The sequence below is a fragment of the Chiloscyllium plagiosum genome, unplaced genomic scaffold, assembly GCF_037043375.1.
Source record: "Chiloscyllium plagiosum isolate Xiang-an unplaced genomic scaffold, Cpla_swu_hap1 HiC_scaffold_23, whole genome shotgun sequence".
Lineage (NCBI taxonomy): Eukaryota > Metazoa > Chordata > Chondrichthyes > Orectolobiformes > Hemiscylliidae > Chiloscyllium > Chiloscyllium plagiosum.
The window spans coordinates 3,550,297-3,575,674 of NW_028270161.1; the positions used below are offsets into that span (position 1 = coordinate 3,550,297).

At 41.2% G+C, this 25,378-nt stretch overlaps 1 protein-coding gene across 1 annotated transcript in view; it reads left to right on the forward strand.

Annotated features, from left to right (window-relative positions):
• The window catches only part of grm3 (glutamate receptor, metabotropic 3), a 252,265-nt gene that overhangs the window by 132,053 nt on the left and 94,834 nt on the right, over positions 1-25,378 (forward strand). The window contains exon 3 of the mRNA XM_087999321.1: positions 17,943-18,536. Within this exon, the coding sequence (XP_087855447.1) occupies positions 18,063-18,536 (474 nt within the window). The 5' untranslated portion in view covers positions 17,943-18,062. The remainder of the gene's footprint in view (positions 1-17,942; positions 18,537-25,378) is intronic.

The following is a 25,378-nucleotide window of genomic DNA, read 5'->3' on the forward strand; positions in this document are numbered from 1 at the left end:
ATTACTGGTAACTTGGAACAATGGGTTCTGGTGACAATTGTTTTGACTTTGTCATGTCCATTGGAAGGGTTCCACAAAGTATTAGGAACAAGAGAAATCATACCTGGAAAATCAGATGGAAATGTTACAGCTGCTTTTAAGACAGGAACAGGAAACAGATCTCAATGGCACACACACAGAAATGTAGCAAAATCAACAAACAATGTATAAATAATAAAGCAGTAAAAAGAATTTTAAAAGATTGAAGAATCAAATATTAATGACTGAACAAGAGGTCACTTGAGAATAATATGATAAATACTGCAGGAAAATAGACACCTAGGTTATAACTAACAAATTGGTCCAAAGGTAATCCATAGTTAATCCAGAAGACCTTAAGAAATAAGAGGAGTAGGCCATTTGGCCCCTCAAGCCTGCTCTACCATTCGATAGAATCATGTCTGATTCAACATTCCCCAAATCCATTTTCCTACCCTTTACTTCTAATCTTTGACTCCTCTCCTGATTGAGAATCTATCAATCTCAGCCTTAAATGTACACTAGGACCCTACTCGCACAGCTCTCTTTATCAAGAAGTTCCAAGGATTCTCAACCATCTGAGAGAAGAAATGTCTCCTCATTTCAGTCTCAAATTGGCCCCCTTCATTGTGACACTATGCCCACTGGTCCGAGATTCTCCCATAAGGGAACAAGTTCTCTCAGCATTTACCCTGTCATAAGAATTTTATACGTTTCAATGTGATCATCTCTCATTCTTCTAAGCTCGTGAATACTGTCCCAGTCTGTTTAACCTTTGCTCACAAGACAATCTCTCCATATCAAGGATCATCCTCGTGAACTTTCTCCAGTGAAATATTTTCTTAAATAAGGGAATCAAAACCATTCGCAGTGCTCCAGATATGATCTCCCCAGCACCTTGTACATTTGCAGTAAGACTTCCCTACTCTTTTACTCCAGCTCCTTCAAATGAGGACTAATTTTCCATTGGCCTTCCTGATTCCCTGGGTGCTAGTCTTCTTGCTTCATGCACAAGTTCCCCAAAGTCCCTTTGTGTTGCAGCGTTCTACAGTTTTTCGCTGTTTTAATATTACTCCATTCCTTTCTTCTCCCATCCAAAATGAGCAACTTCACGTTTCCCCATATTACACTCCATTTGCCAACTTTTGTATCCTATCAATATCTCTGTATAAACTGTTTGTATCCTTCTCCCAGCTGCCTGTCCAACTACTTTTGTGCTATCTGCAAATTTGGCTACACTTCCTTCCTCCATGAATGGAGATATCATAGAATCCCTACAGTATGGAAACAGCCATCTGGCCCAACAGGTCTACAACTACCTCCTGAAGAGTATTCCACACAGACCCATTCCCCAACACTCTATTTCCCCTGACTAATGCACCTAGCCTGCACATCTCTGAATGCAATGGGCAATTTAGCATGGCCAATTCACCGAACCTGCACATCTTTAGATTGTGGGAGGAAACTGGAGCACCCAGAGGAAACTCACACAAACACGGGAAGTACGTGCAAACTCCACACAGTCAGTCAACTGAGGCTGGAATCAAACCTGTGGCCCTGGTGCTGTGAGGCAGCAGTACTGACCACTGAGCTACAGTGCAGCCCTTAGGTAGATAAAGTATTAAACACCATTTGGTTTTACAGATTAGAGATCTATCCATCTTAGTGATCTGTCAAATCTATGATGGTTAATAAAGTGTGATTATAGAGAAAATCCAAAAATTAAATAGTTACATGTCACCTGATCTGAACAACATAAAGCCTAAAGTTTTCAAAGAATTAATTAGGAAATAGGGTTCATGTTATATGAATGGTTTCAATGTCTGAGAATTGTGAATATCATGAAAAGACAGCATTCATGATTTTAAAATAAACAGATTATACCAGAACTTTAAACTTTAATTAGATAATTTAATTAGTAGCTAAGGATTAGCTAAGGATTTTTATATAGATTTTCAGGAAATTATTTGCTTATTGTGCCTCACATTAAACTCTTCCCTTGGTGGAGGATTTCATGACTACAGAGCATGTTTTTAAGTTGAGAGGGGAAAGATTTAGTAAAGATATGAGGGGGCAACATTTTTTATACAGAGAGTGGTTTGTGTGTGGAATGAAGTTCCAAAGGAAGTGGTGGATGAAGGCACAGTTGCAACATTTAAAGGACATTTGAATAAGTTCATGAATAGAAAATGTTTGGAGGAATAGGGGCCGATCGCAGGCAGGTGGGTCTGGTTTGGTTTAGGATTATGGTCGGCATTGTTGGAATGAAGGGTCTGTTTCTGACCTGAAAAAGACAAAGGTTAGTAAAATTCATAGCAACATGAATGTCTAAGTGACTTATCTCAGAAGATTGGTTAACATTTGAAAGAACTTTGAAAAGGTTAATTATAAAAGGTTTAAGTTACATTCCTCACGGTTCCTTTTCTTGAATTCCATACCTACGTTCTCTTTTTCCAGAGAGAAGATCATTGATTCGACCCCCTTCCACTACCCTGCAGCTTCACACACAGATTGCCTTCTTTGTCCCTAGTGGGTCCTACTCTTCTCTAGTTAACCTCTTCCTTCTATGTATTTGTAGAGTTTCATAGATATTTATTAGATAAAGTTATCAAGAGATATAAAACAAAGACTCCTGCTTCCAAATACATCAAAACCAGTTAATTTAATTCTGTACAATTCATTACTAATGGTATACTATACTCATTCCAAAAGGAAAATGATTAATCGGTAATTACAATATAGTAACAGTGCTTTTGACTCGTTACTTTGAAAATCAGAGCCTTAACTAAAATATAAAAATCTTGTTGTAATCTCCACCATGTTCATTATGTTCCAAAGAAATCTCCATGGAGCTGCTGGTGTAGCTCAATGCCTCATGAAAGAGTAGTTTTATGATCAGTAAGTTCTGTAGAACTGAACTCTTAGCATTATTCTGTGCTGTTGCCCGGCAACACAAGGAACCATTCTTTACTGGAATAAAAATCTAATGAATATTTTCATCAATCAACGCCGAAAGAAGGCCTTCTATTTTACTTTGGTCGTTTTTCTTAGCAGTACAAGGACAAGATCAGCCGACATCTTACATTAATTTTATATGTGTCTACATGTAAATTCAGGTGTGAATTCTGCTTAATGTGTTAAAATCTAAAGGGAACATTAACTGTTTCTTCTTGTTCCATTGCAGTGTTTCAAAGATTTAGCTGCTATTTTAATGCTCAGCTTTAAGTAGCCAAAGATAATACCTGATGCATAATAATGCAAACTGACCTTAATACAAATGTACAAATAGGTCTATTTACTAACATAATCATGAAATATGTCAAGGCTGTTGTGCAGTATCTGTAGGGCAATGGGGGTTGGGTAGCTCAGTTGGCTGGACAGCTGGGGTTCACAATGCAGAGGGATGCCAATAGTACAGGTTCAATTCCTACACTGGTTGAGGTCACCACAAAGGACTATCCTTCTCAACGTCGCCCCTTGCCTGAGGTGTGGTGACCCTCTGGTTAAATTTACTGCCAGTTAGCACTCTGTTGGGAGAGTGGGACTGTGGCCACTTCACTTTGCAATGCAATGAAATTAATTTACAAATGAAGCATATTATTGAGCTTTTGGATTGAAGTAAAGCTCTGATGAAGTCTATGGAGCATCAGTCAACACAGATTCAGCAATGTGCTCTTATTGTTTATCTGACTATGGTCAGGCGTTCTCTCTTCATTAGAAATAAACACTTACACAATTAATTGTAATTTAATGCCTCATTAAATATCCAGGACTTATACCAACATTCCTGTCCCACTATTATTTAAACATTAACTGGTTCTAATTAGGTGGTATTGAATGCCATTAAAGATTACAATAGCTGTAGTTCTATTTATGGCATCTACAGCCAGAACATCTCATTTTTAGTCCATTTAAAGAGGTGTTATTGTCTATTTAAAATTCAGTTAACTGAACCATGCATTTTAACTCATTCCAATTCTCACAGGAAATTGCAAGTACTTTAATTAATTCAAATATCTCTAACCCCCTTTCCCAGTCTCTTGTTTATCATTTTAAGGTCAGTAAAACCTAATTTCATGCTGAACTTTATTTTGAATTTTAATTAAGTTAAATCCAACTAATTTGATATTAAAATTTATACAATATAATAATGAATATATAATTTAAATTTTATATATATATATAAAATTTTATATATAGAGAGACTCTAAATCTTTGCACAGTAGAATATATACAACTAGCTTCTGATTTTCCTCATCATCAAATAATAATTCAATTTTATTGATAAATACAGTAGGATTGCCTTGAGGATATAAACATGATATAAACAATGGCCATCAGGGTAAAGGAGGGACTTAGTAGAAGGAGCCAAAAGTTTACTTAGAACGATATAACATGCGTCAGAAAGGAATTTGGAGAGACGAAGAGATTGCCCTGTACTGATCATTGATCCAAATAATAGAACATAGAATATTACAGCGCAGAACAGGCCCTTTAGTCCTCGATGTTGCGCCGACCTGTGGAACCAATCTGTAGCCCATCTAACCTACACTATTTCATTCTCGTCCATATGCCTATCCAATGACCATTTAAATGCCCTTAAAGTTGATCAGTCTACTACTGTTGCAGGCAGTACATTCCACGCCGTATTACTCTCTGAGTAAAGAAACTATCTCTGACATCTATCCTATATTTATCATCCCTCAATATAAACCTATGTCCCTTCATGCTAGCCATCCGAGGAAAAGGGATCTCATTGTCCACACTATCTGACCCTCTGATAATCTTATATGTCTCAATTAAGTCACCTCTCAACCTTCTTCTCTCTAATGAAAACAGCCTCAAGTCCCTCAGCCTTTCCTCATAGGACCTTCCCTCCATACCAGGCAACATCCTGGTAAATCTCCTCTGAATCCTTTCCAAAGCTTCCACGCCCTTCTTATAATGTGGTAACCAAAACTATGCGCAATACTTCAAGTGCGGCCGCCCCAGAGTTTTGTACAGCTGCAGCATGATCTCATGGTTCTGAAACTCAGTCCCTCTACCAATAAAAGCTAACACACCATATGCCTTCTTAACAACCCTATCAACCTGGTGGCAACTTTCAGGGATCCATGTACCTGGACACTGAAATCTCTCTGCTCATTTACACTACCAAGAATCTTACCATTAGCCCAGTAATCTGCATTCCTTCCAAAGTGAATCACCTCACACTTTTCCACATTAAACTTCATTTACCACCTCTTAACCCAGCTCTGCATCTTATCTATGTCTCTCTGTAACATGCAACATTCTTCATCACTATTCACAACTCTATTGACCTTCGTGTAATCAGCAAATTTACTAACTCATCCTTCTATTCCCTCATCCAAGCCATTTATAAAAATGGCAAACAATAGTAGAAGCAAAACAGATCCTTGGGGTACCCCACTAGTAACTGAACCCCAGGATGAATATTTCCCATCAATCACCACCTTCTGTCTTCTTTCAGCTAGCCAATTTCTGATCCAAACCATTAAATCACCCTCAATCCCATGTATTTTGTGCAATAGCATACCATGGGGAACCTTACTAAAGTTCATATACACCACATCAGCTGCTTTACCTTCATCCACCTGTTTGGTCACCTTCTCAAAGAACTCAGTAAGGTTTGTGAGGCATGACCTATCCTTCACAAAACCGTGTTGACTGTCCCTAATCAACTTATTTCTTTCTAAATGATTATAAATCGTATCTCTTATAACCTTTTCCAACACTTTAGCCACATTGAAATAAGGCTCACAGGTCTACAATTACCAGGGTTATCTCTACTCCCCTTCTTGAACCAGGGAACAACATTTGCTATCTGCCAATCTTTTGGCACTATTGCTGGAGACAAAAATGACATAAAGATCAAAGCCAAAGGCTTGGCAATCTCCTCCCTGGCGTCCCAGAGAATCCAGGGATACATCCCATCCGGCCCAGGGGACTTATGTATTTTTACACTTTCCAGAATTTCTAACACCTCCTCCTTGTGAACCGCAATTCCATCTCGTCTAGTTCCCTGTATCTCAGTATTCTCCTCAACAACATTGTCTTTTTTCAGTGTGAGTACTGATGAAAAGTATTCATTTAGCACTTCCCCTATCTCCTCTGACTCCACGCACAACTTCCCACTATAATGCTGGATTGGTCCTAATCTTACTCTCGCCATTCTTTTATTCCTGATATATCTATAGAAAGCCATAGGGTTTTCCTTGATCCTATTCACCAATGACTTCTCATGTCACCTCCTGGCTCTTCTTAGCTCTCTCTTTAGGTCCTTCCTGGCTAACCTGTAATTCTCAAGTACCCTAACTAGCCTTCATCTCTCATCCTAACATAAGCCTTCTTCTTCCTCTTGACAAGACATTCAGCTTCCTTAGTAAATCACAGCTCCTGCACTCGACCACTTCCTCCCTGCATGACAGGTACATACTTATCAAGGACACGCAGTAGCTGTTCCTTGAATAAGCTCCACATTTCAATTGTGCCCATCCCCTGCAGTTTCCTGCCCCATCCCATGCATCCTAAATCTTGACTAATCACATCATAATTGCCTTTCTCCCAGCTATAACTTTTGCCCTGCAGGATATACCTATCCCTTTCCTTTGCTAAAGTAAACATAATTGAAAACTGTGGTCACTATTGCCAAAGTGCTCACCTACCTCCAAATCTAACACCTGGCCGGGTTCATTACCCAGTACCAAATGTAATGTGGCCTCGCCCCTTGTTGGCCTGTCTATATACTGTGTCAGGAAACCCTCCTGCACACATTGGACAAAAACTGACCCATCTAAACTACTTGAACTACAGTATTCCCAATCAATATTTAGAAAGCTAAAGTCCCCCATAACAACTACCCTGTTACTCTCGCTCCTATCAAGAATCATTTTTGCTATCCTTTCCTCTACATCCCTGGAACAATTTGGAGGCCGATAGAAAACTCCCATCAGGGTGACCTCCTTTCCTGTTTCTAATCTCAGCCCATACTACCTCAGTAGATGAGTCCTCAATTGTCCTTTCTGCCATCGTAATAAGCTCCTGGACTAACAGTGCCAAACCACCCCCTCTTTTACCATTTTCTCTGTTCTTATTGAAACATCTAAATCCTGGAACCTGCAATAACTATTCCTGTCCATGCTCTATCCATGTCTCTGAAATGGCCACAGCATCAAAATCCCAGGTACTAACCCATGCTGCAAGTTCATCTACCTTATTCCAGATGTTCCTGGTGTTGAAGTAGACACACTTCAAACCAACCTCTTGCTTGCCAGTGCCTTCTTGCGATCTTGAATTCTTAGTTCTGACTTCACCATTCTCATCCTCCCGTATATTCGAACTACAATTTCCGTTCCAATCTCCCTGCTGAATTAGTTTAAACACACCTGAAGAGCATTAGCAAGTCTCCCCCCCAGGATATTGGTACCCCTCTGGTTCAGGTGAAGACCATCCTGTTTGTAGAGGCCCAGCCTACCCCAGAAAGAGCCCCAATTATCCAAGAATCCAAAACCCTTCCTCCTACACCCTGCCTGTAACCACGTGTTCAACTCCTCTCTCTCCCAGTTCCTCGCTTCGCTAGCACATGGCATGGGCAACAAACCAAAGACAACAACTCTGTTTGTTCTAGCTCTAAGCTTCCATCCTAGCTCCCTGAATTTCTGCCTTAGATCCCCATCTCTCTTCTTACCTATGTCATTGGTGCCTACGTGGACCACGACTTGGGATTGCTCCCCCTCCACCTCAAGGATCCCGAAAGCACAATCAGAGATATCACAAACCCTGACACCTGGGAGGCAACACACCAACCGTGAGTCTCTCTTATCCCCACAGAACCTCCTATCTGTGCCCCTAACTATGGAGTCCCCAATGACTACTGCTCTGCTCCTCTTCCCCCTTCCCGTCTGAGCAACAGGGACAGACTCTGGGCCAGAGACCTGTGCCACATGCTAACCCCTGGTAGGTCATTGCCCCCAACAGTATCCAAAACAGTATACTTGTAGTTGATGGGAATAGCCACAGGGGATCCCTGCACTGCCTGCCAGTTCCCTTTCCGCCCCCTGATGGTAACATATCTAACTTCTTCTTGTACTTGAGGTGTGACTACCTCCCTGTAACTCCTCTCAATAACCATCTCCGCCTCCCGAATGATCCGAAGTTCATCCAGCTCCAGCTCCAGCTCCAGTTTTCAAGGAGCTGGAATTGGGTGCACTTCCCACAGATGAAGTCAGCAGGGACACTAGTGTTGACCCTTACCTCCCACATTCTGCAGGAGGAACATTCAACTGCCCTAACCTCCATTCCCACTATTCTAAGTTTCCAATGAGACAACTGAAAACTAAAAAAAAGAAACTGGTCACTCTTTGCTTTCCATTGCATAATATGTTGGTCATATATCATGAAGTTAAGACTACCAAGTATCAGACTGTAAAACTCCCAACACTTTCTGAATAACCTCAACAGGCTGGAGTTTTCATTGCCAATCAGAAAGGGCAGAGTTGACGATACAGTTTGAAAACTGTATACGTAGTGGTCGACAGTGTCTCTTGCAACCTCCAGGGCACTTTTCAGTTCTCAACGGGCTTGAAATTGGGAGGGAACAGGACAGCAGCAATGAATATTCATTTAACTTAAGGAGCTGGTTCACGGCTCTATCCAAAATAGCATAGGATTTTCAATCATTTTCCCAAGCAAAGCTGACTATTAAAGTGCACAGAGCTGCTGGAGATGTCCTGGGCCAAAGGAAGTTTGTTTCCATCAGTGTTTGTTATGAAATGCGGGTGGTTAGCTTGAGTTGGGTCACATATCCTTGGCCACATTGCCAAGTGTATTTATCCACTTGACCCTGCAGTGAGCTATCAGCGCACCCTCACTGTCTTCCACCACCATAGCAAGGCAGCAGCAGACCCCAATATGGCTGCCATCTGCCTTTGCCATCAGCACTAGATAGGCAGCTCCCACCACTGCAAGCTCTTGGAGCCTCTGATTGGCTGCTGGACATTCTTCCTGCCCAATCAATCCATTTATACTTGACAAGAGCATTGTGAGAGCTATGCAGTTCAGGGATCAAGATCCAGAACTCATCCATTCTCACATTCACAATTTCACTTCAAAACTCCTGCCCCGATGATTTGGCTCCAGAAGTATGTGATAGTGCCATTATAAATACACATTCATTAACATTTTGCATTTCTCAGTCTGTGTTTTTATTTCTAGTTAATGATATTGGCTTAAAATCCTGGAACTCTCTCCATAATAGCATGAGTTGTACTTATACAACTCCCAGATTATAACCATTCAACAAGGTGGTTATCAGCACCTTCTCAACAGCAATAAGGCAATGCATTCAGGCCACGCCAGTGATTTCATATTTTCTGTAATGAGCATAGCACATTTCTCAGCAATGATAAAACAAAAGATTGGTCCCCATTAGTATTAAAATTGGTACTAATTAAAAGATTGTTATTATGGTACTTGAGTTCTGTGTCTGTAATTGAGATGCAAAATAGCTACAATTTTTTGTTCACATGAATGAATGTACACTAGCCCATCCTGCAAAATTTGTAGTCTGCTTTAGTCAGGAAATGGCCACAAATAAGCACTTACAAAATTACCATCTCAGTCCAATGTAACTGTCAAGAAACAGAAACCAAGCTCAATTCCTTTATTCGATGCATAAGAGCAAAAATACATTCTCACATTATTTTGGGAACATATATAGTGAAAATTACACAAAGAGAATAATATTGATTTTTTTAAATTATGTAACCCTCTCCTTTATCATTCTGACTGCTGACTCATAATCCACTCACTCACTCATCAGTTGCCAATCCAGATATTGTTTGAAAAATTAACTAAGCATTCCATGCATAGGAGACAACAGATCATTCTGTGCTGCACTGTCTTGGTACCACTTTCTATAATGTGGTTTAAATTGACCTGAAGCATGAGGAAATGTATATTGCCAAACTACACACTCCAGCCAAAGATTAAAAACAGTGTTTAATTGGCTGGAAACAGATGACACACCTGATGTATGCCAGAGTTACAGAAGTAGAATTTTACTCTTCATTCAGCTCAGAATATGAATGAGAACATAGTTTATTCAAACTCAACATGAATTCAGCACATACCTACTGTAGCCAACAATGCAGAATGTAATGGATCACCATCACCTTACAAACATAGAGTCATAGAGATGTACACCACGGAAACAGATCCTTCTGTCCAACTCATCCATGCCGCCCTCATATCCTAAATTTATCCAGTTCCATTTGCCAGCATCTGGCCCACATCCCTCTAAACCCTTGCTATTCATATAACCATTCAAATGGCTTTTAAATGCTGTAATTGTATTGCCTCTTTGGTCCCTTTTATATCTTTCCCCTCTCACCCTAAACCTATGACCTCTGGTTTTGGATTACACTACCCTAGGAAAAATAGCTTGTCTATTCATGCTAGCCAAGCCCCTCATGATTTTATAAACTTCTGTGAAGTCACTGCTCAGCCTCCGATGCTCCAGACAAAACAGCCCCAGATAGAAATTAAATAGGAGCAGAAGTAGACCACTCAGTCCCTTGAAACCAGCTCTGCCATTCATCAAGGTCATTGCTAGTATACTTATGTTCTGAATCCCACGTTTCCATTTACTTTGATAATTCTTGGCCTCTCAACCCACAAGAATCTCTCCACCTCTGCCTTAAAAATATTTTGAATGGCCTGTTCCCCACTGTCTTCTGAATCAACAAGTTTCAAAGTCACACACCTCTCTGAGAGAAAACTTTTCTCCTTATCTATGTCTTGAAAGGATGTCTCCTAGTTTTAAACCAGTGTGGGCTGACTCACAAGAGGAAACATCCTTTCCTGACCCACCCTGTCAAGACCATTCGGAGTGTAATTAGTATTTATTCAGGTGATGTGAATGTCATTGGGAAGGTTAGCATTTATTTCTCATTTTCACTCTGAATTTCTCCGAACAAGGTGGTGGTGAGCTGTCTTCTTAAACTGTCAGAAATCCCACAACTCCAGGTTATAGTTCAATAAGTTTATTTGAAATCACAAGCTTTTGAAGCATTGTCCCTTCATCAGGGAGTCACTTGACGAAGGAGCAGTGCTCTGAAAGTGTATATTTTCAAATAAACCTGTCTGTCTCTAACCTGGTGTCATTTGATTTCTGACTTTGTCTGCCCCACCTCCACATCATTCTTAAACTATGACAGTACTTGGAATGTGGGTGCACCCACAATGCTCTTAGGGGAGGGTGTTCCCGGATTTTTGACCCACTGATGATGAAGGAATGACGATAGAGTTCCAAATCAGATTGGTGTGTGACGTGGAGGATACTCACTGATCCAAGCTGCTGGCTGTCCTTCTAGCTGATGGAGGTTGTGGGTTTTGCAGTTATTGCCAAAGGAGCCTTGATGATTTGTGAAATAAATCCACAGAAACCAGTCACCAAGTCCCCCTTTATTTACACATGGAGAGTCCTTGACACTGATCCAGTCCCTTAGAGCCAGCTCTGGCAGCAGACTGAGCAGAATCTCGGACACTCCTGTTTATATCTGTCAGCCAGGGCTCTTTGATTGAACTAGATTAACAGCCCCAACCAGGGAATTCATATTTCATGGTTCCCTCTGACTGATCTCATTACAATCACTACAAATTGCTACAGTACACCTTGTAGATGTAATGCACTGCTGCTACTGAGCCTCAGTAATGGAGGATGTGATTGTTTAAGATGGTGGATAAGTGCCAATCCAATGATCTTCTTTGTCTTGGATGGTTTCGAGTGTCTTAAATGTTGTTGGAGTTGGATCCCATCCAAGCAAGAGAGGCATATTCCTTCACACTCCTGGCTCATGCTTTGTAAATAGCTGATAGGTTCTGGGAGACAGAGATGAATCACTTGCTGCAGAGCACCTAGTCTCCGACCTGTTCTTGTGGCCATAATATTTATGTGGCAATATATTTTCTGTTCAGTGGTTGGTGATCGTGGGAGATTCAGTGGTAGCTTCATTGAATGTCGACAGGAGGTCATCAGATTTTCTCTTGTTGGATGTGATCATTACATGTGGCACACATGTTATCAGTTTACACCCCAGTTTTCACAACTTGGCAATATGCCAACGTTAATGAAAACCTGAAAGGGAAATTTGTTATATATCCTGTTTAACATTTTATAGGTGAAAGTATGAATCTTGATAATTTTACTACAGTAATTTTGAAAGCACACTCTGCATATAATTATCACGTCATTTATGCAGCTTGTATTTTTGTTAAGATGGTTGTAACCACAGAGATATGTCATACAGTGTATAGATCCTCCAGTGCAAGAGCTTGTCTCGACATGCTGTTTGTGTTATTCCTCTAACACAAGAACAATCCAATTAATTTGAAAGGTCCACAATGGGACCACTAAACCTAATTTGCAGTTGTGTTATATTTTAAAATATAACTGGCAAGTTATGACTTTTTTGTGTCCAGACACTGAAATACAAGAAGACCACAGAGAATAGAGCAGCAAAATTTAACAAGTTCATAAGAACATGTGGTTTGTTCTAACCTCTCCTGTTCATATGTTTGTAAGATTAATGGCGTTGTAATGGAAGCCCTGGATTTTGCTCAGCTGCTGTCAGTTTATCATTAGCCAACTTTGGTTGGGCACAGCTGGATGTAACAAAGGTAGTTTATCAAGACATAGAAAAAGAGGGTTATATACTATATTGGAAGAAATGTTGACAATAATACATAATTAGGCCTGTTTGAACAGCCTGGACTGGGTGTACAGCTGAGCAAGGCAACATGAGTCAAATACATATTCTCATTCTCAGGACAGGCAGTTTATAAGTTACAGGCACACAGGGACAAACGTCACATCAGACACCCCTTTTGAGGCCAGATTGCTTCACTAACAAGTTATCTGAGTTTTGGTACTTAGTCAGCTTCTCATCTGCTTTCAGTTATCCTGGCTACATTTCTAAACTATTGTTTCAGTGTGTAATTGTGAACATTCATCAACCACTGACATTTTCATTGATGAACTTTCCACCCCTACTTGCCTGGTTCTGCCTCTAAACTTTTCCCCAAAACATTTCATCCTCATCTCAAACATTTTCATCGTACAAGAATGTTGGGACTTGGGGAGTGGAAGCAGAGGCTGTCAATAATTCCAAAAGGAAGTTGGATTGTGCTTGAAGAAAATAAACTTAAATGATTATGGGGATAGAGTGGGAGAATGGAGCTAACTCCGTTGCTCTGTGGAGAACCCACATGAAATTAATGGACTGAATGAACTCCTTCTGTGCCATAGTGATTCTAACAATCTTAATTTTAAATCAAACACTCAAACATAAGAATTAGCTGCAAGAGTAGTCCATTCAACCCTTTGAGTCATGCTATTTCATTCAATTTGTTCACAGCTTCAAATCCACATTTCCATCTATGTCCAATGCCCTTTGACTCCCTTGTTTGTCAACAATCTATTTACATATTCCTTAAACATATTCGATAACCTATCCAGAAGTGCAGAAGGAAGTTCCAGAGATTGATAGCACTCTGAGAGATAAACAATTCCCTTCTCCAATTCAGGGACCTGATCAAATGTAGCCTAGAGCTCTGTGGAAAGCTAGGGAAGTTATTGCTGGACCACTTACTGAAATATTTGTATCATCAATAGCCACAAGTGATGTGCAGGAAAACTGGAAATTGGCTAACATGGTGCCCCATTTAAGTCAGTTGGTAAGGAAAAGCCAGGAAACTATCAACTGGTGAGCCTGATATCAATGGTGGGCAGGTTGTTGGAGGGAATCCTGAGGGACAGGATTTAATTACATTTGGAAAGGCAAGGACAAATTAGACATAGTCAACATGGCTTTTTCTATGGGAAATCATGTCACACTAACTTGACTAAGTTTTCTGAAGAAGTAACAAAGAGGATTGATGAGGGCAGAGCAGTTGACGTGATCTATATGGACTTCAGTAAGGCATTCGACAAGGTTTCTCAATGAAGACTGGTTAGCAAGGTTCGATCTCTTGGAACACAGGGAGAACTAGCCATTTGGATACAGACTGACTCAAAGGAACAAGACAGAGGGTGGTGGTGGAGGGTTGCTTTTCAGACTGGAGGCCTGTGCCACAAGGATCGATGCTGGGTCCACTACTTTTCATCATTTATGTAAATGATTTGAATGTGCACACAGGAGGTATTGTTAGTAAATTTGCAGATGACAATGAAATTGAAAGTGTAGTGAACAGCAAAGGAGGTTACCTCAGGGTCCAATGAGATCTTGATCAAATGGGCCAATGGGCCACAGAGTGGCAGATGGAGTTTAATTTAGCTAAGTGTGAGGTGCTGCATTTTGGGAAAGTAAATCTTAGCAGGACTTATACACTTAATGGTAATGTCCTGAGTTTGCTTTAATAATGCAAGATCGTTACAAAATGATGTAGATAAAATAGAATAATCCAAACTATACTTACAATACAAATTCACAGACTTCAAATACACAATAAAAGTATAATTCCACTAATCTCAAATTGGAAGGAACAAAACAACTTTCACTGCACTTGGTACTGTTCCCGAAACCACTTGGATAATACCCACACCAAAATCCTTGTATCTAATAACGTGATAAGCTTAAGTCACTTATTTCTTCAACTTTTAAATTGAAAATGCTGATAGCTTCTTATCTCAACATTTCTGGACTGGAATTAATGCTAATGTTTCACTCCAAAGTAATTCAATTCACTAAATTCATCATTGCTTTATCAGGAGCCCAACAGCGATCCTATTCCAAGGTCTTCACAGGATTAAACCTGCCCAAAGTTTAAAAAAGTGAAGTTAAACGTCTCTGTCCCTCAGCTATACCTTAAGTTTAAAACAGAACACATTCTAGAACACTCTAGCAAATCTTTGAGATTCAATTATTCAATGTGGTGGGTCACAAACACTCTCAAATAAATAAAGTACATGCGCGTACAAAACTCAGTAACTCTCCAGCCTGGTTTCAAAACTGTTTTTTTAAATGAACCTGCCATGGTTTCAGAGATGATTACAAGTTAATTATTAACTTCATGCACACAGATAATCCATCAGTTACTAGCTCAAAACCAAAATTCAAAGTTACAGTAGCTAGCATTAAAAATTATACCGGGAGAAAGTGAGGACTGCAGATGCTGGAGATCAGCGCTGAAAATGTGTGCTGGAAAAGCGCAGCAGGTCAGGCAGCATCCAAGAAGCAGGAGAATCGACGTTTCGGGCATGAGCCCTTCTTCAGGAATGAGGAAAGTGTGTCCAGCAGGCTAAGTTAAAAGGTAGGGAGGAGGGACTTGGGGGAGGGGCAGCAGGCTAAGATAAAAGGTAGGGAGGAGGGACTTGGGGGAAGGGCAGCAGGCTAAATAAAAGGTAGGGAGGAGGGACATGAGAGAGTCCCTCCTCCCTACCTTTTATCTTAGTCTGCTGGACACACTTTCCTCATTCCTGAAGAAGGGCTCATGCCCGAAACGTCGATTCTCCTGCTCCTTGGAAGCTGCTTGACCTGCTGCGCTTTTCCAGCAACACATTTTCAGCTTTAAAATTATACCTACAACTGCCAGAGTTTACATTACAATTGTCATCCTGTCATGTGTCAATCTTTGGACAAGCCAAAAACCTATTTGAATGAGCTAGTCAGCCAAAAAACGATTTGAATGAGCTAGTCTTCCATCATCGCGATTGTCACGGGAGGCCAACTCAGTGAAGGACTGTGGTTTCTTTATCTTCCCCATCAAGTTCAAACCAAACACTGAAGCATCCAAATACTTTGTATGAGTAATCCTGAGTGAACATGAGAAGTTAATATTTAATATCCACTGTTGCCAGTATTCACTATTGAATCATTATTATCATCATCATTGTATGGGCTCCACCTTGATTCAGCCTAGAATCTCCATGTCTTTCTATCTTAGGTCAACCTTTTAATTTTCCCGAAATTTCCTTCACTTTTCAAGCTGTCGTACATTGATATTCTCTTTTTCCCTCTTCCTGATTTTCCTGAAAATCTTCCCTGCTTAACATCTCTTACAGACTTTTTCTGAAAATGTGGCATGCCCAATCTTTTAGCCTTTCTCCTCCTTATGTACAACAAATGTCTTTAGTACTCCCACTCTCCATAGCACTTCTTCGTTTGTCACTTTATCTGGCTAGCTGACCCTTCCCGCTCTCTGTCAAAGCCTCTTTTGAAAGCTATTTAGTAAGTTGTCTCATCTGTCTGTAAGGCTACAAGTTGCTTTTTGAATCAGATTTGTAATCAATAACAAGCTTTTGTTACCAAATATGGTCTTTCCCATCGTTGTCCTTGGTCTTACTGTTTTGCTGAATCTTCCATAATCTGGTTCCTGTTCTGGTTCTCCTCCTTTTGTCAATGTCTGAACATTTCTTGTCATTTTGAGATATACAGCACTTTGCTTTTGTCAATGTTCACTTTCATTCCAAAGTCCATGGTTGCTGTCACAAATCCATTTACTAGTTCTTGTCATTCTCTTTTGCTTGGCACAAATGCTTCGTCATCTCATGATAACTGAAGTTATCATTCCAATCCCCTGCTCACCCCAATCTTGATACCAGATCTTCAAACACTTCTTTGATCATTGTTTCTATGTGGACATTGGAGAGCACTGATGGTAAACAACACCATTGAAAATGTGACTAGAATAGAATAGTCAGGTGGTTGCTTTTGACCAGCGCAGACTCAATGGGCTGAAGGGTCTTTTTCTGTGCTGTAAACCTCTATGACTCTATGACCCTTGTTGATCTCCACTTCCCATTACAAATAGCTCCAGGTGCCCATTGGCTACTTTCACTATTACTGTTTGCTCCACCTTTTATGAGTTGTGTAACTCTCCCATCTACTCCAATATCGAGAGTGTGGTGCTGGAAAAGCACAGCAGGTCAGGCAGCATCCGAGGAGCACAAGAATCAACGTTTCGAGCATAAGCCCTTCATCTGGAAGCCTGATGACAGGCTTATGCCCAAAACATCGACTCTCCTGCTCCTTGGATGCTGCCTGACCTGCTGTGCTTTTCCAGCACCACACTCTCGACTCTGATCTCCAGCATCTGCAGCCCTCACTTTCTCCATCTACTCCAATGATCAACTACCATTTCACAACCCATAAAACAAAGCATTATTTCTGTCCTAATTCTAAACAATTAACATTAACATTTTGACACGGCGTACATTTCTACAGTGATTATTCCATAACAGTGATTGAGATAAAGGAATTTTATTGATCCAAATGAGGAATATCTCCGTTGGTTAAAATACCTGTTTGGGTTCCAAGCTACTTTGAAATGAATTGTCCAAACGTCAGCAGAGGTTAACTTTATTGGTTGCATTTTGGCAATAACAGAGATAAATAAAGACCTTTCAGTCTATGCGACCTGGCCAAACTTGCACAGTACACACCACTCAAAAGTGAACCGTTCCAGGATCAGCACAAACAAGTCCTGTTGGAAACCCAGCACAAGGGTAATGGATCCGATTATTATTATCAGATGTTGTGGAAAGGTTCAGTACCATCACACTGTAAGAGAAGAAAGTCTCTGAAATAAGAGTGGAATTGTAAACAATTATTTAAAGTTACACTATTTGGTGTTGGCTATTGTTCACAGAATTGAAGAATTCTTATAGCAGGAAAAGAGATCGTTCATCCCAACATATTTGACCTGGCTCTGCAAATGTGCCTCATGATGTCACAGCTGATCCTGCCTCTGAGACATTTGCAGGGTGCGGATCCGAAGCACATGTTGCATGAGTGATATTTAAGATGTCTGAATGGGTTATCTGTTTTCACAGGAAGATTGAAGAAAAGACAGCTAACTTTAAAAACAAAATTCTAACTGTTCATTTAATTTCTTTATTCTTTTAGGAATCAGATCCAGAATGCTTTACAAAATTCACAACTGCTCACAAGAATAACAGCTTTGGCATGGCAGCGGATAAAACATGAGTTTTAGCTGTTCTCTGATCTTCCCTCCAGTCAAAGAAAATGCTGAAGATGTCTTCAAAGCTCCAAACAGTTGCCCTGATTCTAATTTCCAAAGGATTTCTGTTATTTTCTTATGGAGAGAGTAATTTTGGCAAGAAGGAAATCAAAATCGAAGGAGATTTGGTCCTGGGTGGACTGTTTCCTGTACACGAGAAAGGCTCAGGAGCAGAAGATTGTGGCAGAGTGAATGAAGATCGAGGTATCCAGCGTTTGGAAGCCATGCTGTTTGCAATAGATGAGATCAATCGAGACACTTACTTACTTCCTGGTGTGAAACTTGGAGTTCATATATTGGACACATGCTCAAGAGACACATATGCTTTAGAACAATCACTTGAATTTGTAAGAGCTTCTTTGACAAAAGTAGATGAAACAGAATATATCTGCCCTGATGGATCATATGCAATTCAAGACAACAATCCCTTAGTGATTGCAGGTGTGGTAGGTGGCTCATACAGTAGTGTTTCTATACAGGTAAGTGGCATATTATTTCAGTCAAACTTAAAATGGATTGTTGGAAGATCTACATTTGCCAATTGTTTTTCTATAGTGATTTAAACTCAGTGGTAGCTGCATGTGATTTCCAATGCAGAGTCTGTATTTGTCAAATATTCCAGTAATTATTGGATGAGGAAATGGTGCAGTCGTAATGTTACTGGACTAGTAATCCAGAACCCCAGGTTCATATTCTGTGTTCATACCCCAACATGGCAGATGGTGGAATTTGAATTCAATCAAAATAGCCTAATTATAAACACGAACCCATCTGGTTCACTAATCCTCTTTAAGGAAGAAAATCTGCCATCCTTACTTGATCTGGCCTACCTATGACTCTAGACTCACAGCAAAGTGTTTGACTCCTAACTGCTCTCTGGGCAATTAGGAATGGGCAATAAATGTTGGCCCATTTTCTCATGAAAATAAAACATAACCATAGTGTTTTGGATTCCATGCTTCAGCTGTTGGTCATAAATCATATTCCCTGTGATGAATGTTTGAAATTCTCTCCAGAATAATTTGAGTTTGGAAAAGAAATGAAAAAAGAATATTTGGCTTTGTTAAACAAACGCACCTTTTGCAGCAGTGATTAATGAAATACCTGATCACAGTGAAATACAGCATGTGATCCAAAGTTACAATTATAATAGCAATTACATTAATAATGATAACAAAATACTTATTTGTACATTATAGAAGATATCCTGGTTGAAATGCATATTACTGACTAGCACTTTAACATCTTTATTAGCTTGTTGGAGAATTTTATAAAATCAACCAATGTGAATGAATTATGTTCAGTAAATTTGGATAAAGAACAAAAGACTTGCATTTGTATAGCATCTTGACTTGTATAGGACATGTCAAATATTGTTAAGCCAATGAAATACTTGTACACTTTGTAAAGTGTAGTCACAGTTATAATGTACAAAATATGGCGTCCAGTTTGGATGCTGCAAGGTCCTACAAACAGAAGCGTAGCAATGGCCAGATGATTTTTCTTTAGCAATGTTGAACGAGAGGTAAGTATTGGCCAGAACATCAGTAGAACTCTCCTCTTTTTTGAAATAAGAACACAGAATATTTTGGGTTGATCTGACAATACAGATGGAATGTTGAATTAATGCCTCAGCTAAAAGACAGCATATCCAATAATGCAACAGTCCGTCAGTCTGCACTGGTGCATCAGCCTTGATGTTTGTGCTCCATTTCTGCAGTGGGTCTTGAACCCAAGACCTTTTAACTTCAGAGTGGCAGTGCTACCCATTCAGTTATGCCTAATAAATTGCATTCCTGACCTCAGAACTGGTGTTTACACACAGTTAGTAAATGGTCAATTACACTCCTGTTTGACAATGAACAATCTGGTATTACATTTGGTCACAGCTGATTGAATACTACAAAATGAGAAAGTGATTTTGGTTCCTGAGAAGAAATTCAAAGCAAATGAATCTCATTAACCACCTCTTGGATTTGATGTATTGTGAGGCTGCTTGAGAGGAATATGAATAAAAGTTGGAACTTTCAATCTTCCCTGTCTCTTTTGTTTCAGAAAAAAAGTAATTATTAAGTTGGATTTACTCACATTTTGAGGGTTCTAACTGGTTTTATAGCTTTTTCATTTCTTGTACAAACCTTTTTCAGTTTACACAGATTCCCACACTCACTAAGATTCAACTAGCCAGAACATCACAATTTCAAAAGATATCTTTAATCAACCTCAACTAAGTTTCCTTCAGATTTGATTTGATTTGCTTTAATATTGTCATGTGTCCTGAGATTCTATACTCGTGCAGTGGGGTAGCAGGACAGATGCAGGATACACTGTTACAGTTGCCAAGAAGATGCAAAGAGAGATCAACATTAACATTGAAGAAATCCATTCAGAAATCTGATAAGAGTAGTGAAGAAGCTGGTCTTGAATCTGTTGGTACGCTTATTCAAATTTTTATACCTTCTGCCCGACAGAAGAGGGTGAAGGACAATATAACCAGGGTATGAGGGATCTTTGATGATTTTGACTGTTTTTTTCAATGCAGTGGGAAGTATAGATGGAGCCAGTGGGTGGAAGACTGGTTTGTCTGATGGACTGGGCTGTGTTCACAACTCTCTGTAGTTACTTGTGGTCTTGGGCACAGCAGTTGCGATACCTCACTCTGATGCACCCAGATAGGATGTTTTCTATGGTGCATCTATAAGCGTTATTGTGGACATGCTGCATTTCCGTAGACTTCTGAGGAAGTAGAGATGTTGTTGTGCTTTCTTGACCGTCAACATGGGTGGACCAGGACAGATTGTGGGTGATGATCACTCCCAGGAACCTGACCCTCTCGACCATCTCCCCCTCAGCCCCACTGATACAGACAGGGGCGTGGTCTCCACTCCACTTCCTGAAGTTAATGACCAGCTCCTTCATTTTGCTGACATTGAGGGAGAGATTGTTGTCTTTGCACCATGCTGATAAGCACGCTGTGTCCTCCCTGTACTCCATGTCATCATTGTTTGAGATCTGACCTGCAACAGTGGTGTCATCAGCAAACTTGAAAATGGAGTTGGTGAGAAATTTGGCCACACAGACATGAGTGTATAAGGAGTATATTAGGAGCTGAGTACCCTGCGTTGTGGGGTGCCTGTGTTGGGGATTATCATGGAGAAGATGTTGTCACCTATCCTTACTGACTGCGAGCTGTTTGTCAGGAAGTCAGGAATCTGATTACAGAGGGGGGAGCCAAGACCTAGGTCTCAGAGTTTAGAGATGAGTTTGGAATTATGTTGATGGTGGAGCTGTAGTCAGTAAGTCAGAGCCTGATGTACGTATCCTTTGTATTCAGATGTTCTAGGGCTGAGTGTAGGGCCAGGGAGATGGTGTCTGCTGTATCAGGAGATGAATTGCAAAGGATCAAGGCACTTTGAGAGGCTGGAGTTGCTGTGGGCCATGACCAACCTCTTGAAGCATTTTCTAAAAGTGAAGGTCAGAGCCACCAGGGTGGTAGTCTTTGAGGCACCCTGCATGATTTTTCTTTGACGTCGGGGTGATGGTGGTCTTCTTGAAGCAGGTGGGGACTTCAGATCATTGTAAGGAGAGGTTACAGATGTCAGTGAATACTCCCGCCAGCTGGCCCATGCAGGATCTGAGTGCATGGCTGGGGACCCCACCCAGACTGGTCACTTTCCATGGGGTTCTACCTCAAGAAATCAATCTGACGTCTGCGATGGTGACCATGGGTGTGGGGCACCCGAAGCTGTTGGGATAAGTGATATCATTTCACTGACCCTCTGTTCAAAGCCAATGTAGAATGCATTGAGGCTCGTTGGGTAGGGATGTATTATTGCCTGTAATGCTGTTTGACTTCGCTTTGTAGCCTGTTATGTCATGTAAGCCTTGCCACAAATGACATGGTGTCCGTGCGGTTGGTTGGCCTGGGTCTCAAGCTGAGTTTAGTTTTGCCTCTTGGTGTCTCTAATGGCCTTACAAAAGTCGGACCTTGATTTCATGTGTATGTCAGGATCATTCCTGATGAAGGGCTTATGCTTGAAATGTCAATTCTCCTGCTCCTCGGATGCTGCCTGGCCTGCTGTGCTCTTCCAGCACTACACTCTCGACTCTGATCTCCAGCATCTGCAGCCCTCACTTTCTCCTAGGTCAGAATCATCCAATGTGTACACCTCAGAGCCAAACTTCAGTAAGGAGTGGATCTCCCAGTTCATCCATAGTTTCTGTTTGGGGATAACTTCTTTGGCACATAGTCTTCTGCAAGCTTACTGATAAAGTCTGTAATGGTAGTGGTATACTTATTTAGATTGGCTGCTGAGTTCTTGAATAGTGACCAGTCCACGGACTCTAAGCTGTCCTGAAGAAGCCCTTCCGTTGCCTGAGACCGAACCTGCACTCCATTCTCTACTGGGTCCTCACACTTCAGTTTCTGCCTGTAAGTGGGGAGGAGGAGCACAGAGTGGTGATCTGATTTGCCAAAATGTGGACTGGAGATGGAGCAGTGGCTGGCTTTGATGGTTGAGTAACTGTCGTCAAGCATGTTGGGACCTCTGGCAGGGGGAACGGAGACATGTCGACGGTATTTTGGGAGCATGTTCTTGAGGTTGACCCGTTGAAGTCACCAGGTACGATGAACAAGACCTCAGGGTATTCTGTCTCATAACTGTTTGTAGCATTATATACCTCACCAAGTGCACTCTTCACTTCCACATGAGATGGGATTAAGACCGCTGTCAGGATAGTTGACGTGAACTCATGAGGTAGGTAGTAGGGACAGCACTTTACTGCAAGATATTCTAGATCCAGGGAGCAGTAACTCTCCAAGGTTGCTATGTCTGTGTGCTAGAAAGTGTTCATTAGGAGGCAGACCCCGCTGTCTCTTGCCTTGCCCAAGGATGTCGAGCATTCCATCTGGTGAACTGAGAAACTGTCAGGTTGTAAGGCACAGTCTGGTGTATTGGGAGTAAGCCATGTCTGTCTGAGACAGAGCACACAGGAGTCTCTCAATTCCCATTGGAAGCTGCGTCTAGCTTTGCGGTCATCCATTTTGTGCTCAATGGCTTGGACATTTGCCAGGAGTATACTGGGGAAGGAAGGGATCTGAGGTTTCAGTCTCGCCTGAAGCCCAGCATATCTGCCATGTTTACTGGGTAGGTAATTGCTCTCAGTCGATCCTGGGCGTCAGTGAGGGACATCTGCTGTTCCGAGAGGAATGTACGCGCAATTGATGGGATTCTGGGCACCACTCACAACTTTCAGCTTTACAGGAAGCCGGAGAGGGTCTTGTGGTCAATCTGGTCAGGCTTCCTCAATGTCGGGTGACTGTGAGGTCAGCTCTCATTCGTTCGCTGGACAGGCCTCAATTCTAGATTTCTGTGGAGAGATGGGGTTTGTGGTTCCAGAATCTGTAATCGGGCTACGTTAGACAATCAAAGCTCAGCATTTCCTATCAGTTGCAACTCAGCAAGATTTATATAGATAGTTCATGGTGAAATAATCACGTCTAATTCACTACATTATATTGATATTAGAACTACTACATGTTAAGAATACCATAAAGAAGTCTGTGTTGCAGAAAGATGAAAAATTGTGATGGGCACAAATCTAGGAATTTTGGATGGAAACATACAGAAACTTTACTACCTCATTCCCAAGTCACTCTCTATTAATACAGTATTCATGGAGATTGTGAAAGTAATTTGTTTGATCAAGTAGATGTTTTCGATTTCTGGAGGTGGCTCTTCTGTTTACTGTTTAGATTGCCTACAGCATGGAAACAGGCCATTTGGCCCAACAAGTCCACACCGACCCTCCAAAGAGGAACCCATCCAGACCCATTTCCCTCTGATTAATGCACCTAACCTACACATCCCTGATGGCCAATTCACCTAACCTGCACATCTTTGGACTATGGGAGAAAACTCACACAGACACGGGGGGAACGTGCAAACTCCACACAGACAGTCACCCAAGGCTGGAATTGAACCCTGGTCCCTGGTGTTGTGAGGCAGCAGTGCTAACCACTTGCTGTGTGGTTTTTCAGGCAGAATTTGGAGGCAGGGACAGCAACATGGGGTGATCATCCCTCAAACTGTAGTTTCATCCACATTGATGCCTGCCCAATTTTTCTTCATCATTTTCTGCAGTCAATGGAAGCCACCATCTTAAAGTGTCAGGTTGGTGAGTACCATTCTCAGCCTTCAATCAAGAGGAAGTGGGTTAAACATTGGTTCCAGGTGTGAACACAAATCTCAAGGTTAACACTCCACGTGCAGGACTGAGGGGGTGCTGCACTACCTGAGGTGCCACCTTTCAGACAAGATGGTAAAAGGAAGGTCTCTCTACTGTTTAGGAGGATGTAAAAGATCCCATGGAATTATTCAAAGAAGACAAGGGCATGTATTCCCAATATCCTGACCTGTATTTATCCCTCAGTTAAGAGAATAGATTACATGATCATTATCACATTACCCTTCATGGGAGCACAATTGTGCAAATTGACTGTCTGTCTCCTACATTACAGGAGTGACTATACTTTTAAAAATATTTCATCAGCTGTGAAGTGCTGTGAGATGTTCTCAGGTTCTAAGAATAAATGCAAATCTTTCTCTCTTGCCACCCTGAACTGTTTCAATTTATTAAATGCAGGGGTAATTGGATGGTAATGGTCTATGCCTTCTTATTATGGTCTCAACGCTGGTTACTGATAATCTGAAGAAGGGCCTGTGCCCGAAACGTCGAATCTCCTGTTCCCTGGATGCTGCCTGACCTGCTGTGCTGTTCCAGCAATAAAGTTTCAACTACTGATAATCTCACCAGTATAGAAGGGTCATCTGGGGTCTCTTGTGATGCAGTGGTAGTATCCTTACCTCTAGACTAGGAGGTTCAGGTACAGTTCCACTGGGTCCGGAAGTGGGTAATAACATCGGTGACAGGTTTCCTTTTATATGCTGGTGTGGGTGCACTGACTGAGCCAGTATTTACTGCCCTTGAGCAGTGGTAAACTGCCTGACCCTAACCCTATCTCTTTGGCCCATGTTTGACTCACATTACCCTTCGGGAGGGAATTCCACAATTTTGACCCAGCGGCACTGAAGGGAAAATGCTTGGAAAATATCTATAACGGGGATCCAAGCTTGTAAGGCACTGGGGAAAGGGGGAAAATCAATTGAAAGAGCCAAGCACAGACAAACTAGTCCTCCGCCCCACTTTCCCAACCATAATGACCCGGAGAGTTTTGTTTGGTGTTTCTTTTGGTCCCCATAATAAATTTGCCATCTTCCTTTCCACTATAAAGTGATGGGCTTCTTTGCATACCCCACCA